This window comes from Ascaphus truei, chromosome 1 (genome assembly GCF_040206685.1).
Source record: "Ascaphus truei isolate aAscTru1 chromosome 1, aAscTru1.hap1, whole genome shotgun sequence".
NCBI classification, from domain to species: Eukaryota; Metazoa; Chordata; class Amphibia; order Anura; family Ascaphidae; genus Ascaphus; species Ascaphus truei.
Window position 1 is genome coordinate 88,131,536 of NC_134483.1, and position 21,598 is coordinate 88,153,133.

The 21,598-nt window shown below is 46.6% G+C and overlaps 2 protein-coding genes across 2 annotated transcripts in view; one reads left to right on the forward strand and one right to left on the reverse strand.

Annotated features, from left to right (window-relative positions):
• Positions 1–21,598, reverse strand: part of IQGAP2 (IQ motif containing GTPase activating protein 2) — a 501,518-nt gene that overhangs the window by 105,862 nt on the left and 374,058 nt on the right. The window lies entirely within an intron of this gene.
• LOC142489810 (proteinase-activated receptor 3-like) lies at positions 4,399–7,915 on the forward strand. Its single transcript, XM_075591238.1, has 2 exons — positions 4,399–4,618; positions 6,810–7,915. Exons 1-2 carry the CDS (start codon positions 4,564–4,566, stop codon positions 7,907–7,909), a joined length of 1,155 nt encoding a protein of 384 aa, XP_075447353.1. The 5' UTR covers positions 4,399–4,563; the 3' UTR covers positions 7,910–7,915.

Genomic DNA, 21,598 nt, shown 5'->3' on the forward strand with positions numbered 1-21,598 from the left:
CCTCCTTCCTTTTTGTTTACATGTCTGTCTCCTGGTCTGTCTGCTTGTCTGTTTGTTTGCCTGTCTATCTGTCTGTCTGTCTGTCTGTCTACCCCTCTAGTCGTCTGCCCATCAGTCTGTCTGTCAGTCGGTTTGTCTTCCCGTCCATCTGTCTGTCTGTCTGTCTGTCTGCTGGTAAGTCGGTCTGTGAATTAGTACGTCTTGTCCCCCCCCCCATAAGAAAGTTTGTGTTTAACCATTATGTCAACGTTACCCTATTATTATTACTATCTCCCTTAATAAGATAATGTTGATTGCTAAGACAAAATGTACCCTATAATGTATTGTATTTAATGTTATCATGAATCAATAAAAATTTAAGTTACAAAAAAAAAAAAAAACAAAACCCTACTTACAGCAGGGCCGGATACAACGAGCGTGTGAAATCAAACAGGAACGGATGCCAATTGCAGAGAAAGTCCTCCGTAGACTCTTAGGTGTTGGGTGGTGACTCAGACTCCCTCCGATAGCAGGAGATTCCGAGAATGAACGCAGGGATATGGAGCTGCACAGCTACACAGCCGAGTGGAAGGAGACTTCTCTAGCAATGACGTCACTTCCTGTTAGGGTGATCAGGAACGCTACACGTGACCAGCTCTATCCAAAGGCGCGGTGACCTTGGACCCTACGTGTTTCGCGATAACGTCACTTCCTCAGGGATTGAACACAGAGGTCGTAATTACTACAACGGTTTAGAATTCAGCACAAAAAAAATATATGATTTCACAGGGGTGCCAAAATCCCTGGCATCTGGACGCATTAAAGTTCAGTGCTGGCACCCGAGATGCACCCTCTGCTGCCACCCTCTCATGGTTTGCTCCGAGGGTTTTGCAGTACAGTGCTGACTGACTGGGAAATCACTGTGACCAGCAACAGGTTGCGCTGCTCCCGGTCGCAAAGGAGACTGACAGCCAGGTCAGTGAGCACAGCGACCATGGGAAACGTTAATTTCCCATCAAATCATTTAGTTCAACTTCTCAGTTGGCTTTGTTGGTCACTTCCTTCCTTCTGAGTCTTTTACTTCATCACAGTCCAGATATGGTCATTACAACAGACGTGTCCCTGTCCGGTTGGGGGTGGGGGGAGTGCAGGTTCTCAATGGAACAGTAAGATCTGAGTTTTAAATAGCCGAAAATGCTTCTTCATATAAATATACTATAGTCCAGAGCAGGATACAGAATTCTTTTACCTCTACTTCCCCCTTACCCAAGCACCACTTTCAGATGGACAACAGGACAGCAGTGTCGTACATAAATCCGATGGGTGGTACTCACTCTGGAATGCTAATGGAATATGTCGGCCATGAAGGAGGCATGTATTGCCATCTTTCTATTTAAGGGACATTACAGAAGAGTAGAAGCTGCGACAATAGTAGCTTCAAGAAGGGTTTAATTGCTGGTAAATCCCAAGAGCAACTAGATGTCCTCTTGCTAAACATTTGTTAAACATTATTGGCAATCCCTATAGCCGGAGAGGTCTAGTTTTTAAGAGCAACTACCAGCTGAGGGCTTCTTTTCCACTAGCTACTGTTGCGATATCTATGATTTGCAAACCTCATTTGTGCTAGAGAAAAGGATATCCACCAAGCATCGGATGCCCACCCTCCGTCCTGTAATGCTATTCGGTTGTTAAATTGTAGGATACTCTAAGTTGCACCTAAATAATAATTGCCTGTTTGAATTTTTTGTCATTTTCCAGCTTCAGCTCAGAACTAACGGATAAACCAACCTTCATCAAATAAAGACAAGCTAAATAATGTAGTTGGGATCCCATAGGCTGAATATGGGTCACATAGTTCTACTTTACTAATTGATACTATGTTCATTGATAATCAGATGGTGAACATGTGGAACCCTACATGCATACGGCCAGTTTTCAATCCTGTGCTGTACTCTAGTTCTCCCTCTGTTGTAAACCACTCAGAGAGATATGAGTTTCGACTCCATTTAGTTTTCCTTATACCCAACATGTTTAGCATTTCAGCACACAATCTTGATTTCAGAATTGTTTATTTGACACACTGTGTGACCATTACTTACATACTCCTTGCAAACGATCTGTATAAATTCATTTGTTCAGATAATATTGCCATCATTTTAGGATTGGCTTTTGCAGTTGTTATCTGACCGATCAAGTCATCACGGGGGGCCACAACTGTGCGGTGTTGTGTGCTTTATGTTTTTTTTTGGCATGTAGAAGCCTATCTGTTACTACCAGCTTCTAGGTGGGAATCCTTTCCTCTAGTCACATGAGATTTGCAGATCACAGATTCCTGTTTACTATTGGCTGCCAAGCAAGGCTGATACCAGAGGGCAGACAAGTAATCTTGTGAGGGAGATACAACCACAGATCTCAACACCAGATCTCAGCATGTGCGGCCTAGTAAAGATGAAGGCTTTTGTAAATGGATAACGGTAACAGGAACTTATCCCTAGTTAAGAGAAACTGCCTCTAAATCCAGCACGGAGCTGGTAAATTGCAGTCAGGAAATTAATCAGACTCTACCTGGCTAAATTAGAGCTCTAAGAAAAAGCCTACTGTTGGAAACAGGAAGGAGATTTCCTTAGCAACGTTAAAACTGGGCTGACAGAAGGACAGGAGAGTCTTGAGAGCACAGGAGGGCTGTATCCTGAGAGCAAGACATATTAGGGGACCAGACCTCTATGGCTACACTTATAGTGCCAGCGACACGACGTCAGGCTACGGTGGCAGTAAAAATCAAATTGAGATGACTTCCAGCGATCGTGACCAAGCCGTCGCTCCGTGCATACTATAAGCGCACGCGCCGGCGGCAATGCATTTGTTTTGACGCAACATCGCGTTGCTGTCGCCGGCACTGTAAGCGCAGCCTATGCCTGGACCCTCAAGCAGACAACTACCTGGACACCACGGACCTGAAGGGCCACCTGTTTTAAAGGTACCGGTTTAGACTTTGGGGAGATAGGTGGGTAAGGGGCTTTCCCCCCCATCCTTACAGAGAGGGACTGGGGAAGTAAGCTAGCCCTTAACAAGGGATAGGTGTTTGCAGTTTTTGTATATTTTTGTTTGCTGTGTTGTTTAAAGGAACAGGCAATAAAGCCTTATGTTAATTTCACCATAAACAGTCTCCATTAACATACCTCTTACAATGCCACTGCAACACTGTTGTACAGCAGCGGTATGCAAAGTGGGGGGCTGTTAGATTTTTTTTGGGGGGGGGGGGGCGGGCATTTGCAGAGGCAACGCGCTCTTCCCTGAGGCATTTAATGAAATGCCGGGGGATCGCATGAGACCTCTGCAACAGTAAACACCTTGTTTCAGAAGCTGTGACGCGTACGTCGCTGCGGTGTCATGCGTGGGGTCACGAGACGTTACGTCACGTGACCCCGCGGTGTTATTTGACGCCGCAAACAAGGTTAGGGGGGTGCGGGAGCGAGAGGCAGTTGGCAAGGGGGCGCAGCTCCAAAAGTTTGCGCTCCCCTGTTGTACAGCAAGATCACGTGCCGCACCCAGTGTATCATCAAGGTGGACAGAAGTTAAAGTAACATGAAGAGGAGACATATTTATCAGATCTGTAAAAGCATTCAGTGCACTGCATTCATAATAAGGACTAAATGCAGCATTACTCTTTTTGCTGCCGGAGCACCTATGAAAAGCAGCAACGTACTGAAGAAGTTAATCTCCCACTAATGCACCGTACTGTGATGCACTGAGACCTCCTGTAGGTTTACTGGCTATGCACAACTTTAACCCAGGCGATGCTGAAAAGCTGTGTAATGCAGCAGGCATTATAGGCTTATAGGGCTTATAGTAGGCATTATAGGCTTGTAGGGGTCCATGTTTAAATGGACAAGAAGCAAAAAGTGACACACAGTGCTCATTTGCATGTCACTACCCAGAATCCCTGGCTGCAGTGGAAGCATGGTATGCTAAGAGATAATGGGGAATGGACGAGTTGCAGACCTGTCTGAGATGTGAATATGCTCAGAAGCAATATTTGGGGGGGGGGGAGTTGGAGGGGATGAGACAACTAAGGAACTATACATTTTCTTTCTAAGCAAACACACCAAAGTGTGCTGTCAATGCCCAACAAAAGCTTTTGGTAATCCACAAATAAAATATATATAAAAATGTTTTAAAAGGACACATTTTATGATTCTTTTAACACTTTCTTCTTAAAGAAAGTTGCCTGATGTAAAATGAGGGGAGAAAAAATCCCCCCGTATCTCTTCCCCCAAATTATGGAAAAAATATGGAGAAGTTTGAATAAAAGTCATACAGTATTCAGCATATGCTTGGAAAAGTAGGAGTTAAGAGTGTAAAAATGTAATCTCTTCCGGTTGGCTTGTCAAGTCGTGTATTTCTGACTCATTCCTTAGATTGTTATAGGAAACATGTTACAGAGCTCAGAGCGTTACTGCCTTGTGAGCAGACGCGTGGAGCCACAGAGGGGATACAAACTGCTGGATTTTTTAGAACACAGAGTACTTTAACACCGCCGGGTTTAATGTGTGACAGGAGACCACAATCTGAGAAAGCCTGAAGATGAAAGTCTTCCTGGCCCTGCTCCTTCTGTACGTGGATGCTTACTGTCAGCAAGGTGAGTTGGCGAGTTTATTATACCTTTATCACAGGGTGCAGGCCAAGTACTCAAATAGGAGCAGCGCAGGTTTGAAAGCAGCTATAAAAGTTATATTGGTGATATAAATGTTACTGATTGCTCTCAAAACACAAGACAAATTTATTTCGTTGCCAAACACAAAAAGTTAGGTGTGTTAACAAAAAGGTACAAAGACTAGTGTTTACCATACATTAGGGTTATTTACGGAGTTACTTCAAAACGTTCACACACAGCTAGGTCCAAAATAAAAAAACGACAGTAATATTTATGTGCTATATTTTTGAAGACATTTATAAAACCTTGCGTTCCACCAGTAGCCAGATTCGTTGTGGCTTTTTACGACCCTTATCACATATTTATAATTCACCATTGAACGATCTGTGCAAACTCATCCCCTAGTTATTGTCACTTTGTTTTCATTGCTAAATGAGAATACGAGCCTTAGCCAAGTAGCTACCGATGGTAATTGGTAAGGTAAAGAAATAGTGTCCCCGCTAAACGGAAACACAGGACACAAAGTACTGTTATAACATTTTCACATTAATTGTAATAACATCTAGGGAAATAAATCACATTGAGGACTGGTATGTACTAAAATATATATATTGTGCCTGCAAAGTATAACTGTCCTCTCAAGCCTGGTACTGGCTGGAAGAACGTGTGTGAAAATATGTGGTAGACATTTTGCAGTCTTGCATCTGAAACCAGAGACCACATTATAGCCACTCGAATATAAACTCGGAAGAAATTAGGTACAATGCCTTTAGGTCTCAAATGTCAATAACAAAACCCATAAATAACACATATAAGGCAGAGGATTAAACAAACAGCAAAATTTCACATGGAGGAGCATACTATGATAAAGACCAGGAGTGGCCAACTCCAGTTTTCAAGGGATATCCCTGCTTCAGCACAGGTGGCTCAATCAGTGGCTCAGGCATTATGACCTGTGGGTGGGCTTTGAGGACTGGAATTGTCCATCCCCGATACAGACAGTCTTATATTCACATTTCAGTTCATTGCATCTTTTTTGAAGAACCAACAGATATGTTCAAGTGTTTCTCAGTCTGATCATTAGCTGGTCACCTCTCACTACAAGTGCCGAGTAATGAACCCCCCACATACACAAATATTTAAAACAAGGCGTTTTTAGGTATGCATTTGTGTTTTAAGCCAGATACAGAACGGCATTGTAAGCTACAGGAAAAGTAGCAATGCGAGAATAAAACAAACTGCCTTAAAGACAGACAAACAATCAGAAGACAATTTCCACTGGCATGGAGGGTGTAGGGCATGGAGGGTGTAGGGCATGGGGGGTGTAGGGCCTGGAGGGTGTAGGGCATGGAGGGTGTAGAATAAAAGGAATTTTTGCTAAAAAACTGTTCTGCTTTTCTCTCTACGTGCCTCACACGCTAAAACTTCCAAAATACATGCATATCCAGAAACAGATGCTCATACTTCTGCATAGTGTTTAAACTCAACAAAAAAATATAATCTAGCAGGCATAGCAAAAAATATTGCAGCACTGGTCATGCTAATTAGCTAAAGCAAAGTCTATAGTGAGGCATATGTAATCATCAAGCATCTAAATAAACTCTGAGTAAATACAGGGAACCATGCTGTTACATACAGAAAGCAAATGCAGCTTCAGCAGGCCTCAAAGCCACCCTCACTGGCAGGATGGAGGCCAAATTACTGTAGGTACTCTTATATCAACTGGCTAATAGCACACAGATAGGAGAGCTAATGCAACAAGATACCAAATGTCAGAGCTACAAGACCTCAGGCCAGAAATGTAACATAAAACTTTTTCTTACTGTAAACTTAAATGGAACAAAACAAGGCACTAACCTCCCCCTGAATAACTGATGTGAAGAGGAGAGCAGGGCGTTTTATAGAGGGCTGAGTCTGATTTGATGAAAATGTTCTCCTACCCCCCCCTAGACACGGCTTAAATCCAATTGTTTGTACTGGCATAGGAGGGATGCAGAGAGAAATATTATATATTCAATAATATTAGCTACAAATATTAAATAAGGAGAGAAATAAAATACCAAGCCTTATGAACTTAACTGCCTTATTGCAAGTGGTACAGCTGCTATAGCTTTGTGAAAACGACCTTTTGAGAAATGTTATAACAAAACTATTTTTGTTTTTAATTCTCTTTAAGATATTAATAATACTAAACTGGCGATAAATACGTCCGAGACTGAAAACATCGTCAAGACCTTTCGTGGAAAGTCTTCTGCTGGTGAATTACTTCCGAGTCATGTTATAAACGATATGACAGAGGTGACTACGAACAATGTACAGAAATGTTCATCTGAAAGGTCAAACACTCTGAAAGTCAACAATTCTACTGTGGCCTACTTGAGAAGCTCATTCAGCACTAAACTGATTCCAGCAATATATATTGCGGTTGTACTTATAGGTGTGCCATCGAATGCCATTATACTCTGGATGCTTTTTTGCAGCGCTAGATCGGTGTGCACGGCAACATTTTATACAAGCTTGGCCGTTTCGGACTTGCTCTTCTGCATCATGCTGCCCTTTAAGATCGCATATCATCTAAATGGGAACCATTGGGTATTTGGAGAAGCAATGTGTCGAGTCATGACCATTTTCTTCTATGGGAATATGTACTGCTCCATCCTGCTTCTTATGTGCATCAGTATTACCCGCTACATTGCGATCGTTCACCCTTTTCTATACCGGTCTCTACCACAACAGTTCTACGCAAATCTTCTGTGTGCCCTTGTGTGGGCAATCGTTCTCGTGTACATGATTCCATTGTTCACAACCACTCAAACACATTACTTGGAAGAGCTGGATATAGTCTCCTGCCATGATGTACATGACGCCTCTGGGGACATTTTTCAGTTCTATTACTTCATATCGCTGGCGGTCTTTGGGTTTCTGTTTCCATTCTCTACTGTCGTTTTCTGTTACTTCTCAATCTTTAGGGTTCTTGGCACTCATGACCAGAAAAGGTTCCAGTATGTGAAAATAACCACCCTGCTCCTTGTCATATTTGCCATATGCTTCACACCAAGTAACACTATTCTCATTATTCACCAAGTCGGATATCATTCTAACAACACAGATTCGATGTACAGTTTCTACCTAATGGCTCTATGTCTGAGCAGTTTAAATAGCTGCCTTGATCCATTTGTCTATTTTCTTATGTCCAAAATACTTAATCCGTCCAATAACTATAATACAATAATCAGGTTTTCTAATAAAACACACATGAAGTACTTGTCTGCATAGCTACAAGACTCAGGCCGTCAGTAATTCTTCTAATGTGTTGCTTGGTTCTACTGTTCCCTCTGCTGGCCTGATTTACTGTAGCAACTATCGCTGTTTAAATAAAACATTTTAACAGCTAGGAGCACAATGTGCTGACTTCATGCCCAGTATGAACTTTTACATGTGATATATTAGGAATCCTAGTGGTTAAAGTTCAATCGGCCGTATTGGTCCTGGGAGAAATGGAGAATTGTTGCGATACCTTTTATGAGGCGATTATGATATATTTTTTTAAAAGATGAAAGTATACAGAAATTACACTTCAAAAAGCTCTGTACACTGTAATTTCATCAATGAATAGCTCATATCTGTCCCTTAAAAGGTATCACAAAATACTACAAATCTACATTACAAATCCGAATTAGAAACCATGAAAGAGAAATAATACAGTACCTGACATGAATAACGTTACATTAGTGGTAATTAACCTGTTCGTTTATTTATGAATTACTTTTTATTTCAATTTCACTAATATTTTGAAATAAAGGAATTCATTTGTGATGAAATCTCAGGTTGAGACCCGTTGAGGAACAAATAAAGATCAAAAGCGCTTGGTTTGAAGGGGGGAAAAAAATTAAAGAGGCCGAGAATCTCTATGTCCTGTAAATATGTAAATAAATAAATATGCAAAGCATCATGCAGTCTGGGACATTCATTTTTATTTATAAAATGTGTACCAAGAAGTAATACATTGAGAGTTACCTCTCGTTTTCAAGTATGTCTCAAGTATGTGCCATCTATTGCACTTATTCCCTCACCTGCTGTCTCTGTAACTTTTCCAACATACCTCTGACATTCCTATTGTCTGATCCTATTTGTTGCACTTATTGTACTAGAATCCCCTGTACTGTATCGTCTCTCTTGTAAAGCGCTACGTTCAGCTGTGTGCGCGATATAAATAAAGATATACATACTTACATATTGTTCATTCTCTACCCTCTAACACCATCTTCTTCATATTGCAAGTTTTTATATTGGTGTTCGCAGAGAATTGAAGTGTTTAGAGGTTGACAGAGAGGGTTATTATTTTTTTGGGAGAGAATATAGTAATACTCCTTATTGCTACATTGTTCAGCATTCTCATATTGGGGAAGGGAGAACCAGAGTGCTATGCACTTTAATCAATAGTATAGAATTGCACTTGGTTCCTTCTGGATACAAAAAAGCCGGTGTGTGTTAATTGTATAAAATGTTTATGACTGTTTAGATAGACATGTTTGTATGTTAAAAGAAAACCATTTAACAATTATTTATTCCTTGTATATTTAAATTGATGTATATCTTTTCTATCAATGCAGTAAATGTTTATGGAACATATTAGAAAATGATCTTGTCAATGTGTACCAAGCACAAAATAAGTTATAATTAGTAAAAAAAAATTAAAAAAAAGTGGCAACAAATTTCACCATACAGCAAATAAAACATATCACATGTGAGCACATTCACATGTCTGTTACAGGTCTGCAACCCTGCCTGTCTCAATTATCGCTTAGCATACAAACCTTCTACTGCAGCCAGGGATCCTGGGTAACGACATGCAAATGTGCAATGTGTACAAATCTACGATGCCGGCTGCACAATGTATTATTAAGGTACAATTTGTAAAAGGATGTTTCAGTGTGAGCAAGCTTTGTAGTGTTGTAAACTGACCCGTGTTTAAAACAAGAGTCTAAAATAGGTTTGATTAGTATTGAGTGCTCAAACTGCTGTACTGTTTTATTCCAATTGTAATAATACAAATGTTTATTTAATAAAATCTATGTTTTGTGTATATTTTGTAAGTTTTCTTATTTGTCACTTAATATCCATTCTCTGCCTAAGGCTGAGTCCATAGAGACTTCAGCCGTGCGGAGGCGCGCAGAGGCTGAGGGAAAGCAGGTACTTTCCCTGGCCTTAGACCGCTTGCCGTCCAGGGCGTGTCGCGGGGGGTGGGTGGGCCTGTGATGTCACAGAGCTGGTTTGCCCTCATTGGGAAGAGGGCCGCAGCTCAAGAAGTTTGCGCACGCCTGGATTTAGGAAAACTAGTGTAGCCCCGGTAAGAAATGGGGGCTATATCTTTCTCCTACTGGTGTAAGTCCTGTTAAGGGCAGGCCGCCAGTAGTTATCATGGGTTTTTCCCCTGCTTCAAGCCCTGCCTTGAGTGATGGAGGCAGGCCCCTGATTCTTTGTGCAGGCATGAGACAGAGGGCAGGGCCTGCTGACATCATGAGGGGTGGGGCTGTCTAAACTTAGTTCTGCCTGTTCCTGTAAGTGACAAGTAGTTCTGTTTTGTCCTGGAAGCAGAGTGCTGGAGTGTCTGACCTGAGAGGTTATGCTTAGAGAGACAACTGTGCTGGGAGGAGATACTCAGGCCCAGCCTGAGTGGAGCAGATAGAACTAGAGGCGGTGGACCAATGCCCCTCACCCTGCTCAGGGGATGAGGGGGAGATCTAGCATCACCCAGAGGATATACCCTTTGGGTGGGTGCAAGGGGTATTGAAGCCCCATACAGCCCATCCTGCAGGGGTACAGCCTGGAGGAGAGGAGAGGAGGAAAAGACCCTGTATAGATTTGGAAACACTGCTGTGTATGAACTGCAGTGTATGATTTGCTGTGTGCTGCTACCAAAGGAATAAAGAAACATTGCTGCTTTTATCAAAGACTGTGTTGTGAGATTGAAACCTCTCGCCCTGGGACCAAGGCTTCTCTGGGAGGGTTTCTCCTTATTCATTAAGGCTCGCCAGAGATGGAGGCATTGCACCACCGTTGCTAAGAAGATGGAGGCATATACACCAGAAGCCTGTCCCTGTTATCCCATATATCACCGCGGGAGACTCAGGCTCTCCTGTTCCTCACAGGTATGCACCACCAACATACATGTAGCCAGCCCTCACTACACCCTAGAGGTCCAGTCTGCGACCGGGGTGGGGGGGGGGGAACATGGGTTACATTTGGAGGCGAGCTGCTGAGATCCAGAACAGGACAGGCTTTCAGCAAGGCAGAGCAGGAAGAGTGAAGTGCACCTTCCGTGCAAGTACTGGAGAGAGTAGGGCCTGTATGCATACCAGGGGTAGTCAGGGGAGGTTGGATTCCCGCACAGTATGCCCTGGGTGCCCTAAGAGGGTGTTGTAAGATGGGTGTGGAGCTATAGCTGTCTTAGTCCCTTGAGGCAGATAGTGTGAGGCAACTGGGGGTGTTAGCCTGTTAACTAGTCCAGGGACCATGGCCCAGGGCCCACACTATGAGTGGCCAAAAGTAGGAGACGCCCGTACCTTAGGGAGATGCCCGGGTACACTAGCCAGCACCCACATAAAACACACCACAGAGTACTTGCAGGAACCGTCAGCAAGTGCGGTGCACAGAGAGAGAGTTCTGCCTAGCCTGGGGTATGCCACATCATATAAGTGGGCAAACAGTCAGAAAGAGCATGCAGAGAGCGTTCAGTGAGCAGTGTGAGAACAGTCAGTGTCTAGGAACGAACTATACACTAGACACTGAGAATAGTGACATTATACATTTGGAGGGCTCATCAAAGATGGCGGCCGTCACTACATGTGCTCCGCGGAGCATGAAAGAGTTAAAAATGGCGACCGCAGCGCCATCCACGGCCCAGCAGTTAGCAGCCGAACTAAAATGGCGACAAACCCAGATCCCCTGCAAAAGGAGCGGAGCGGCGCGAAAGCCGAAAGCCCACCCACCTGTGCTGTGACTGGCCGACAGACAAAGACACGTCACACTGAGAGAAGGAGTGCCCCTCCTCTTGTTTCCACCAGAGGGAGGGGGCACAAGGAGGAGCGTCCTCCCCAGCGAAGGGAGGGACAGGAAGTGAGAGCAAGGAGCTTCACTTCTGTCTGGCATTCGAAGAGATAATCCAACCAAGAATGGGGAGGGGGGGGGGAGGGAGGGGTAAGGGATGCTCCCGCATCAGCAGGTAAAAAGTGTATAAGTAATAAGGTGTCGCGCCAAATACCGGTGCAAAAGAGGAAAAGTATAACTAAAGCGGAAAAGAGAAAAAGTTCCTCCTTGAATGCACTCGGATGAGCCAGTATTGATAGTAATGAGTGTGTTAAAAACCTTTTAATCACAAGAGAAGGTTAAAAAAGAATTGTACAGAGGGGCATGGTATATATAATCCAAGGCCAGCCCCTAAAAGGCAAACCAGCAGAATCGTCCTCACTCTTGAGGAGATATGGGTATAACAACACCTAAATGTGGAACTGTGTCGCTCAGATAGTACCCTTTCCTATAATACCAGATTAGAGGGTCCATAAACCATATGGAAATCCTTATGTCAATAATTCAATGAACCTAAAATGATATAGGTCATTGAAGCTAAGTCTGGAGGGTAATTATCTTACACCGACTGGACAGATGGTATATATCTGGGTGATGTCCCTAGTCCACTTAAGCGGTGTGTATAGTAGAAAAACAAGACATGGTGAAAACAATAACAACGCAACAAAGATTATAGTCAAAAAAAGAAAAAACTCAACCACCATGTACATATAGTAGTGAGATGTGTAGCTAAATAGTGTGTGAGCTCTGCAAAGGGCAAGCACAAAGTGTGCTAACGGAGACGCCCTGAGGCACGGTTCAAAGACCGTATCCAGTTATAGCCTCTATATACTCGTTGATGTTTAGTGCAGAGATCAAAATCACAAAAAGCCTCTAACAAAGATTATAATCAAAAAAAGAAAAAACTCAACCACCATGTACATATAGTAGTGAGATGTGTAGCTAAATAGTGTGTGAGCTCTGCAAAGGGCAAGCACAAAGTGTGCTAACGGAGACGCCCTGAGGCACGGTTCAAAGACCGTATCCAGTTATAGCCTCTATATACTCGTTGATGTTTAGTGCAGAGATCAAAATCACAAAAAGCCTCTCTAGAGTCCAGTAGTTAGCACTAATCAGGCCCAGTAGTTATAGGTTGCTGATAAGTACATGGGGTGAGGAACAAACTAACTCATAAATCAGATTAAGTCTCCCTCTAAGCAGGTAAATATAATATATACACAGCTAGGGCTGATAATGGTCAGTTAACAGAACCCCTGATTACATCCCCCTCTCTTATTTGCACATATTATGCTGGTAACCTGAATGATAGCTATGATAGAGTGAAAACATAGCAGACATAACAATTCACAGTAGATTGTCAGGACAGGATAGTATCTTCAGTCCTAATAAGGGTGCTACTTAGCTCTTGTGTGCACTCAAAAGCCGCTGCACCATCGTTGGTAGAGGGGAACGGCAGCATAATACCAGGGGAGGGGTATTCTGGTCTCGAGGCAGCAGCTACAGCCGCGGAGGCGCCATCTTGGGTGCGGTGACGTCACCACGCTCGTAGTCACCTGACGCACGTTTCGCGCGGGATCGCGCGCGGGATACCCCTCCCCTGGTATTATGCTGCCGTTCCCCTCTACCAACGATGGTGCAGCGGCTTTTGAGTGCACACAAGAGCTAAGTAGCACCCTTATTAGGACTGAAGATACTATCCTGTCCTGACAATCTACTGTGAATTGTTATGTCTGCTATGTTTTCACTCTATCATAGCTATCATTCAGGTTACCAGCATAATATGTGCAAATAAGAGAGGGGGATGTAATCAGGGGTTCTGTTAACTGACCATTATCAGCCCTAGCTGTGTATATATTATATTTACCTGCTTAGAGGGAGACTTAATCTGATTTATGAGTTAGTTTGTTCCTCACCCCATGTACTTATCAGCAACCTATAACTACTGGGCCTGATTAGTGCTAACTACTGGACTCTAGAGAGGCTTTTTGTGATTTTGATCTCTGCACTAAACATCAACGAGTATATAGAGGCTATAACTGGATACGGTCTTTGAACCGTGCCTCAGGGCGTCTCCGTTAGCACACTTTGTGCTTGCCCTTTGCAGAGCTCACACACTATTTAGCTACACATCTCACTACTATATGTACATGGTGGTTGAGTTTTTTCTTTTTTTGATTATAATCTTTGTTAGAGGCTTTTTGTGATTTTGATCTCTGCACTAAACATCAACGAGTATATAGAGGCTATAACTGGATACGGTCTTTGAACCGTGCCTCAGGGCGTCTCCGTTAGCACACTTTGTGCTTGCCCTTTGCAGAGCTCACACACTATTTAGCTACACATCTCACTACTATATGTACATGGTGGTTGAGTTTTTTCTTTTTTTGACTATAATCTTTGTTGCGTTGTTATTGTTTTCACCATGTCTTGTTTTTCTACTATACACACCGCTTAAGTGGACTAGGGACATCACCCAGATATATACCATCTGTCCAGTCGGTGTAAGATAATTACCCTCCAGACTTAGCTTCAATGACCTATATCATTTTAGGTTCATTGAATTATTGACATAAGGATTTCCATATGGTTTATGGACCCTCTAATCTGGTATTATAGGAAAGGGTACTATCTGAGCGACACAGTTCCACATTTAGGTGTTGTTATACCCATATCTCCTCAAGAGTGAGGACGATTCTGCTGGTTTGCCTTTTAGGGGCTGGCCTTGGATTATATATACCATGCCCCTCTGTACAATTCTTTTTTAACCTTCTCTTGTGATTAAAAGGTTTTTAACACACTCATTACTATCAATACTGGCTCATCCGAGTGCATTCAAGGAGGAACTTTTTCTCTTTTCCGCTTTGGCATTCGAAGAGCAAGGAGCTGAAACATTGAACTGTGCCACCCCTGAGCAAACCATGTCAGAACCGAGCACGACAGTTTTCCAACTCCCAGGAGGCTACCTGGTGGCTGAGAGAACCTTCGGTGCCTGTGTGTACACTGCAGGACACCCGGAGCGGCCGCAAGCACCAAAGCACGATGCCCTCAATGTGGCACGTACTACCTATGGCCTAACGAACCATGGCCTATGCTAAAGACCCTCCAGGAACATTAACGGAGGTAGCGGAGACGACAAACAAGGCTGCCCTAGTTCCCTGCACCACTGCTGAGGTGGGAACCAAGGCCCAGCCAACTACCGAGCCGAGAGAAACTCCGGCAGAGAAGAGCGCAGTGGAGGTACCGGAGCGGGACCGTTTCGTACCACTACCCACTGGCGGGGCCGCAAAAGACCCAGGTGACTCCATAGCGGAGGATGCGACCAAGTCGTCTTCGGAGGAAGAAGATGGCGTTTCATCGGTGGTGATGCGCCTACCGGCGAACCACCCCAGCTGTAAGAAAGATGGCGGTCCACTTACCGGAGAGAGGGAGCAGACGAGTCCGGATACCACCCGACGGCGAGCGCTGGTGCGGCCTGAGACCCGTAGAAGTTCCACGGCCGTGGTGACTCCCAGTGCGGCGGAGATGGGATCCGAGATGGCTCCGGAGGAACCAGAGGTCATCAGCCGGCAGCGGAGCAGTAAGGAGACTCCACCACCCCCTTACTCCCACCAGGCAACAAAGGATCCTGCAGAGAATGAGAAGGAGAGGCTTGCGGCCTACATACCCGTCCGTGGACCGGATGATCCACCACCGCCCCTTCTGGTCCTCGACGCACTTCCGGTGCGTGACCACGGAGCGGATGGGGATTCCGCGGGCGGTCATGATGACGTCACTTCTGGGTCCGACTGGAAAAGAGGCCCGGGAGCATTGTTCTCCCTGCGGAGAGCAGCCATGGCCGCAGCAATGGCCACCCTGAGAAGCCAAGGCCCTTCCCGAGGAACACGAAGCCTGACAGAGAGGGCAAGCAAGAGAGTGCCCAGTGGTCGCGGCATTACCCGCTTGCTGGACATTGATTCGGACATTGCCCCAGCCCCAGCCCCTAGCGCCATTGCCCCAGCCACTGCCCCTGCCCAGTCACGAGTCATGACACCGGGACCTAGCGGGGATAAGTTAAGTAAGAACACCAAGTACTCCAAGGATTTGAGGGATTGGGAACTAAGTGACGAGGGATCTGATGGGGAAGTACCATATGCTAATGTGATACGTGTGCCTAACCCTGTACCTTTTTCTCCTGACACTTGTGTGACTGACTGACACTTGGGTGGGTGGGTAACTGACACTTGGGTGGGTGACTGACTGACACTTGGGTGACTGACTGACACTTGGGTGACTGACTGACACTTGGGTGACTGACTGACACATGGGTGACTGACTGACACATGGGTGACTGACTGACACTTGGGTGGGTGATTGACTGACACTTGGGTGGGTGATTGACTGACACTTGTGTGACTGACTGACTGACACTTGTGTGACTGACTGACTGACACTTGTGTGACTGGCTGACTGACTGACTGACACTTGTGTGACTGACTGACTGACACTTGTGTGACTGACTGACTGACACTTGTGTGACTGGCTGACTGACTGACACTTGTGTGACTGACTGACTGGCTGGCTGACACTTGTGTGACTGACTGACACTTGTGTGACTGACTGACTGACACTTCGGTGACTGACTGACTGACACTTCGGTGACTGACTGACTGACACTTGGGTGACTGACTGACACTTGGGTATGGGTGGGTGACTGACACATGACTGACACTTGGGTGTCTGACTAACTGACACTTGGGTGACTGACTGACTCTTTGGTGGGTGACTGTCTGACTGACACTTGGGTGGGTGACTGACTGACTGACTGACTCTTGGGTGGGTGACTGACTGACACTTGGGTGGGTGACTGACTGACACTTGTGTGACTGACTGACACTTGTGTGACTGGCTGACTGACACTTGTGTGACTGACTGACTGACACTTGTGTGACTGGCTGACTGACTGACACTTGTGTGACTGGCTGACTGACTGACACTTGTGTGACTGGCTGACTGACACTTGTGTGACTGACTGACTGACACTTCGGTGGGTGACTGACTGACACTTGGGTGACTGACTGACACTTGGGTGACTGACTGACACTTGGGTGGGTGACTGACACTTGGGTGGATGACAGACTGACACTTGGGTGACTGACTGACACTTGGGTGACTGACTGACACTTGGGTGACTGACTGACACTTGGGTGGGTGACAGACTGACTGACTGACACTTGTGTGACTGACTGACTGACTGACACTTGTGTGACTGACTGACTGACACTTGGGTGTCTGATGGGGAAGTACCATATGCTAATGTGATACGTGTGCCTAACCCTGTACCTTTTTCTCCTGACACTTGTGTGACTGACTGACACTTGGGTTGGTGGGTAACTGACACTTGGGTGGGTGACTGACTGACACTTGGGTGACTGACTGACACTTGGGTGACTGACTGACACTTGGGTGGGTGATTGACTGACACTTGGGTGGGTGATTGACTGACACTTGTGTGACTGACTGACTGACACTTGTGTGACTGACTGACTGACACTTGTGTGACTGGCTGACTAACTGACTGACACTTGTGTGACTGACTGACACTTGTGTGACTGACTGACTGACACTTGTGTGACTGGCTGACTGACTGACACTTGTGTGACTGACTGACTGGCTGACACTTGTGTGACTGACTGACACTTGTGTGACTGACTGACTGACACTTCGGTGACTGACTGACTGACTGACACTTCGGTGACTGACTGACTGACACTTGGGTGACTGACTGACACTTGGGTATGGGTGGGTGACTGACACATGACTGACACTTGGGTGTCTGACTAACTGACACTTGGGTGACTGACTGACTCTTTGGTGGGTGACTGTCTGACTGACACTTGGGTGGGTGACTGACTGACTGACTCTTGGGTGGGTGACTGACTGACACTTGGGTGGGTGACTGACTGACACTTGTGTGACTGACTGACACTTGTGTGACTGGCTGACTGACACTTGTGTGACTGACTGACTGACACTTGTGTGACTGGCTGACTGACTGACACTTGTGTGACTGGCTGACTGACACTTGTGTGACTGACTGACTGACACTTCGGTGGGTGACTGACTGACACTTGGGTGACTGACTGACACTTGGGTGACTGACTGACACTTGGGTGGGTGACTGACACTTGGGTGGATGACAGACTGACACTTGGGTGACTGACTGACACTTGGGTGACTGACTGACACTTGGGTGGGTGACAGACTGACTGACACTTGTGTGACTGACTGACTGACTGACACTTGTGTAACTGACTGACTGACTGACACTTGTGTGACTGACTGACTGACACTTGGGTGACTGACTGACTGACACTTGGGTGGGTGACTAACACTTGGGTAGGTGACTGACTGACTGACTGACACTTGGGTGACTGACTGACACTTGGGTAGGTGACTGACTGACTGACTGACTGACTGACACTTGGGTGGGTAACTGACTGACACTTGGGTGGGTGACTGACTGACACTTTGGTGGGTGACTGACTGACACTTGGGTGGGTGACTGACTGACACTTGGGTGGGTGACTGACTGACACTTGGGTGGGTGACTGACTGACACGTGGGTGGGTGACTGACTGACTGACACGTGGGTGGGTGACTGACTGACTGACACTTGGGTGGGTGACTGACTGACTGACACTTGGGTGGGTGACTGGCTGACTGACACTTGGGTGACTGACTGACTGACTGACACTTGGGTGACTCACACTTGGGTGGGTGACTGACTGACACTTGGGTGGGTGACTGACTGACTCGGGTGGGTGACTGACACTTTTTGACTGACACTTGGGTATGGGTGGGTGACTGACACTTGACTGACACTTGGGTGGGTGACTGACTGACTGACATTTGGGTGACTGACTAACTGACACTTGGGTGACTGACTGACTGACACTTGTGTGACTGACTGACTGACTGACTCTTGGGTGGGTGACTGACTGACACTTGGGTAGGTGACTGACTGACACTTGGGTGGGTGGGTGGGTGGGTGGGTGACTGACTGACACTTGGGTGGGTGGGTGGGTGACTGACTGACACTTGGGTGGGTGACTGACTGACACTTGGGTGGGTGGGTGGGTGACTGACTGACACTTGGGTGACTGACTGACTGACACTTGGGTGACTGACTGACTGACACTTGGGTGACTGACTGACTGACACTTGGGTGACTGACTGACTGACTGACTGACACTTGGGTGACTGACTGACACTTGGGTGACTGACTGACTGACACTTGGGTGACTGACTGACTGACACTTGGGTGACTGACTGACACTTGGGTGGGTGACTGACACTTGGGTGACTGACACTTGGGAGGGTGGGTTTGACACTTGGGTGGGTGACTGACACTACTTAACTGACACTTGGGTGGGTGACTGACTGAATGACATTTGGGTGACTGACTGACACTTGGGTGACTGACTGACTGACACTTGGGTGGTGGATGACTATGACTGACTGTGGGTTGGTGTCTGTATTCACACACACACACGCAAATCGGAGCAAGGGGGGGGAATCACACACTCTCAGACCCTCACTCACTTTCAGACACTCTTTAAACAAAAATGACAATCAGCTGCAAGAAGTGGCAATTTCAGATGCATGAGGGACGGTCTGACAGCTTAGATCACACTGAGTCATTTTTTGGGGCACAGATCATTGGGGGGGGGTGTCTGTAAAACTTAAACATACAACATGTATTGAAGTCAAGAAGACCAATGATGCTGGGATTAGGCGTCAGGCCTGGTGGTGTCCCAGGGCCCTCCTGCCCTTCCCCTGTCAGGGCCTTGCATAGCTCCCTCTCATCTTACACTGCGGCACTGCAGAGCAGGTGCCATCCTCCGCAGCTGCTGCCCAGTGTGGGGAGGAGGAGGAGAGATGGCAGTGAGGTGTTTCTCCCTCCGCAGACTCGTTCTTCTATCCCCCAAGCCTCTTAAACCCCCTCCCCCCATCCCCCAAGCCCCACTCCTCTTATACCCTCACTCCCCCCGGAGCGCTGCTTACCCGCGTCCCCCTGGTGATACTCAGGTCCTTCATCACCTCAGGCAGCTGCTGCTGCTGCTCTGGACTTGGACGTGCGCCAGGAGGGGGTGGGAAATCGGAGCGGGGGGAATCGGAGCGGGGCGGGCAAATCGGAGCAGGGGGGGGGGAAATCGGTGCAGGGAGGGGGGGGGATATCGGAGCGGGGGGGGGGGGGGAATCGGGGCAAGGGAGGCATGGAGCAGACTTACCACTTGATTAGGGTGACCAGATTTTCAAAATGAAAAACCGGGACACATTAAAAAATTATTTATAAAACAAATTACATCACGTGACGCACCCCGTTGCCATGACAACCAGACACTGACGTCAGACAGTGACATGTTGCCATGACAATGTGGCATCACGTGATGCCTCGGCGCCATAATACGTCCCGTTATCATGTGAACTTGATGCCGCGTGACGTCATGGAGCGTCTCGTTGTTATGGCAATGAGCATTACGTTACGTCGCGCAGCCATGTTGATGGAATTTGGAGGGGAGGATACAGCCACACACAGACAGTGAGACACAAACACATTGACACAGTGACCGTGACAGTGACAGTGACACACAAACAGTGACAGTGACACACAGACAGTGACAGTGAGACACACAGAGACAGTGAGACACACAGAGACAGTGAGACACACAGACAGTGAGACACACAGACAGTGAGACACACACACACAGTGACAAACACACACAGACAGACAGTGACACACAGTGACAGACACACACACACACACACACACACATGGGCGTCCGCAGAAATGTTTTCAGGGGGGGGCATAATGTTAACTAGACAGAGAGAGAGAGTGGTTGTGGGGGTGTGTGGGTGACGGGGTGGGTGACTGACACTTTGACTGACTGACTCGTGTGTGACTGACACTTGGGTGGGTGACTGACTGACTGTGGGTTGGTGTCTGTATTCATTCACAGACACAGACACAAACACACACCCTCCCTCTCTCAGACTCTCCCTCTCCCTCTCAGACTCTCCCTCTCCCTCTCAGACTCTCCCTCTCCCTCTCAGACTCTCCCTCTCCCTCTCAGACTCTCACTCTCCCCCTCAGACTCTCCCTCTCAGACTCTCCCTCTCTCCCTCTCTCAGACTCTCCCTCTCTCAGATTCTCCCTCTCTCAGACTCTCCCTCTCTCAGACTCTCCCTCTCTCAGACTCTCACTCTCCCTCTCAGACTCTCCCTCTCAGACTCTCCCTCTCAGACTCTCCCTCTCAGACTCTCACTCTCAGACTCTCACTCTCAGACTCTCACTTTCCCTCTCAGACTCTCCCTCTCCCTCTCACTCAGACTCTCTCTCTCTCACTCAGACTCTCTCTCTCTCACTCAGACTCTCTCTCTCTCACTCAGACTCTCTCTCTCTCACTCAGACTCTCTCTCTCTCACTCAGACTCTCTCTCACTCACTCAGACTCTCTCTCTCTCACTCAGACTCTCTCTCTCTCACTCAGACTCTCTCTCTCTCACTCAGACTCTCTCTCTCTCACTCAGACACACACACCACACACACCACACCCACCTTGTCTGGTGCCACTCTAATGCAGATAGTCCCAAGGTGTAGCCCCATCTCTTTCTTACCCCCTCTCTTCTTCATTCACTCTCTCCCCTCACCCCTCTCTTCCTCACTTCCTCTATTACACCCCCTGTCTCCTCATTCTCCCCCCTCCATCAATTATCCCCCTCTGACTCAAACCCACTCCCTGAATCCGTCCTCCTCACATTCATTCCCTCCCCCCCTGATCTCTCACACACACACAGACACACACTCAGACACACTCAGACACTCGCAACAAGGGGG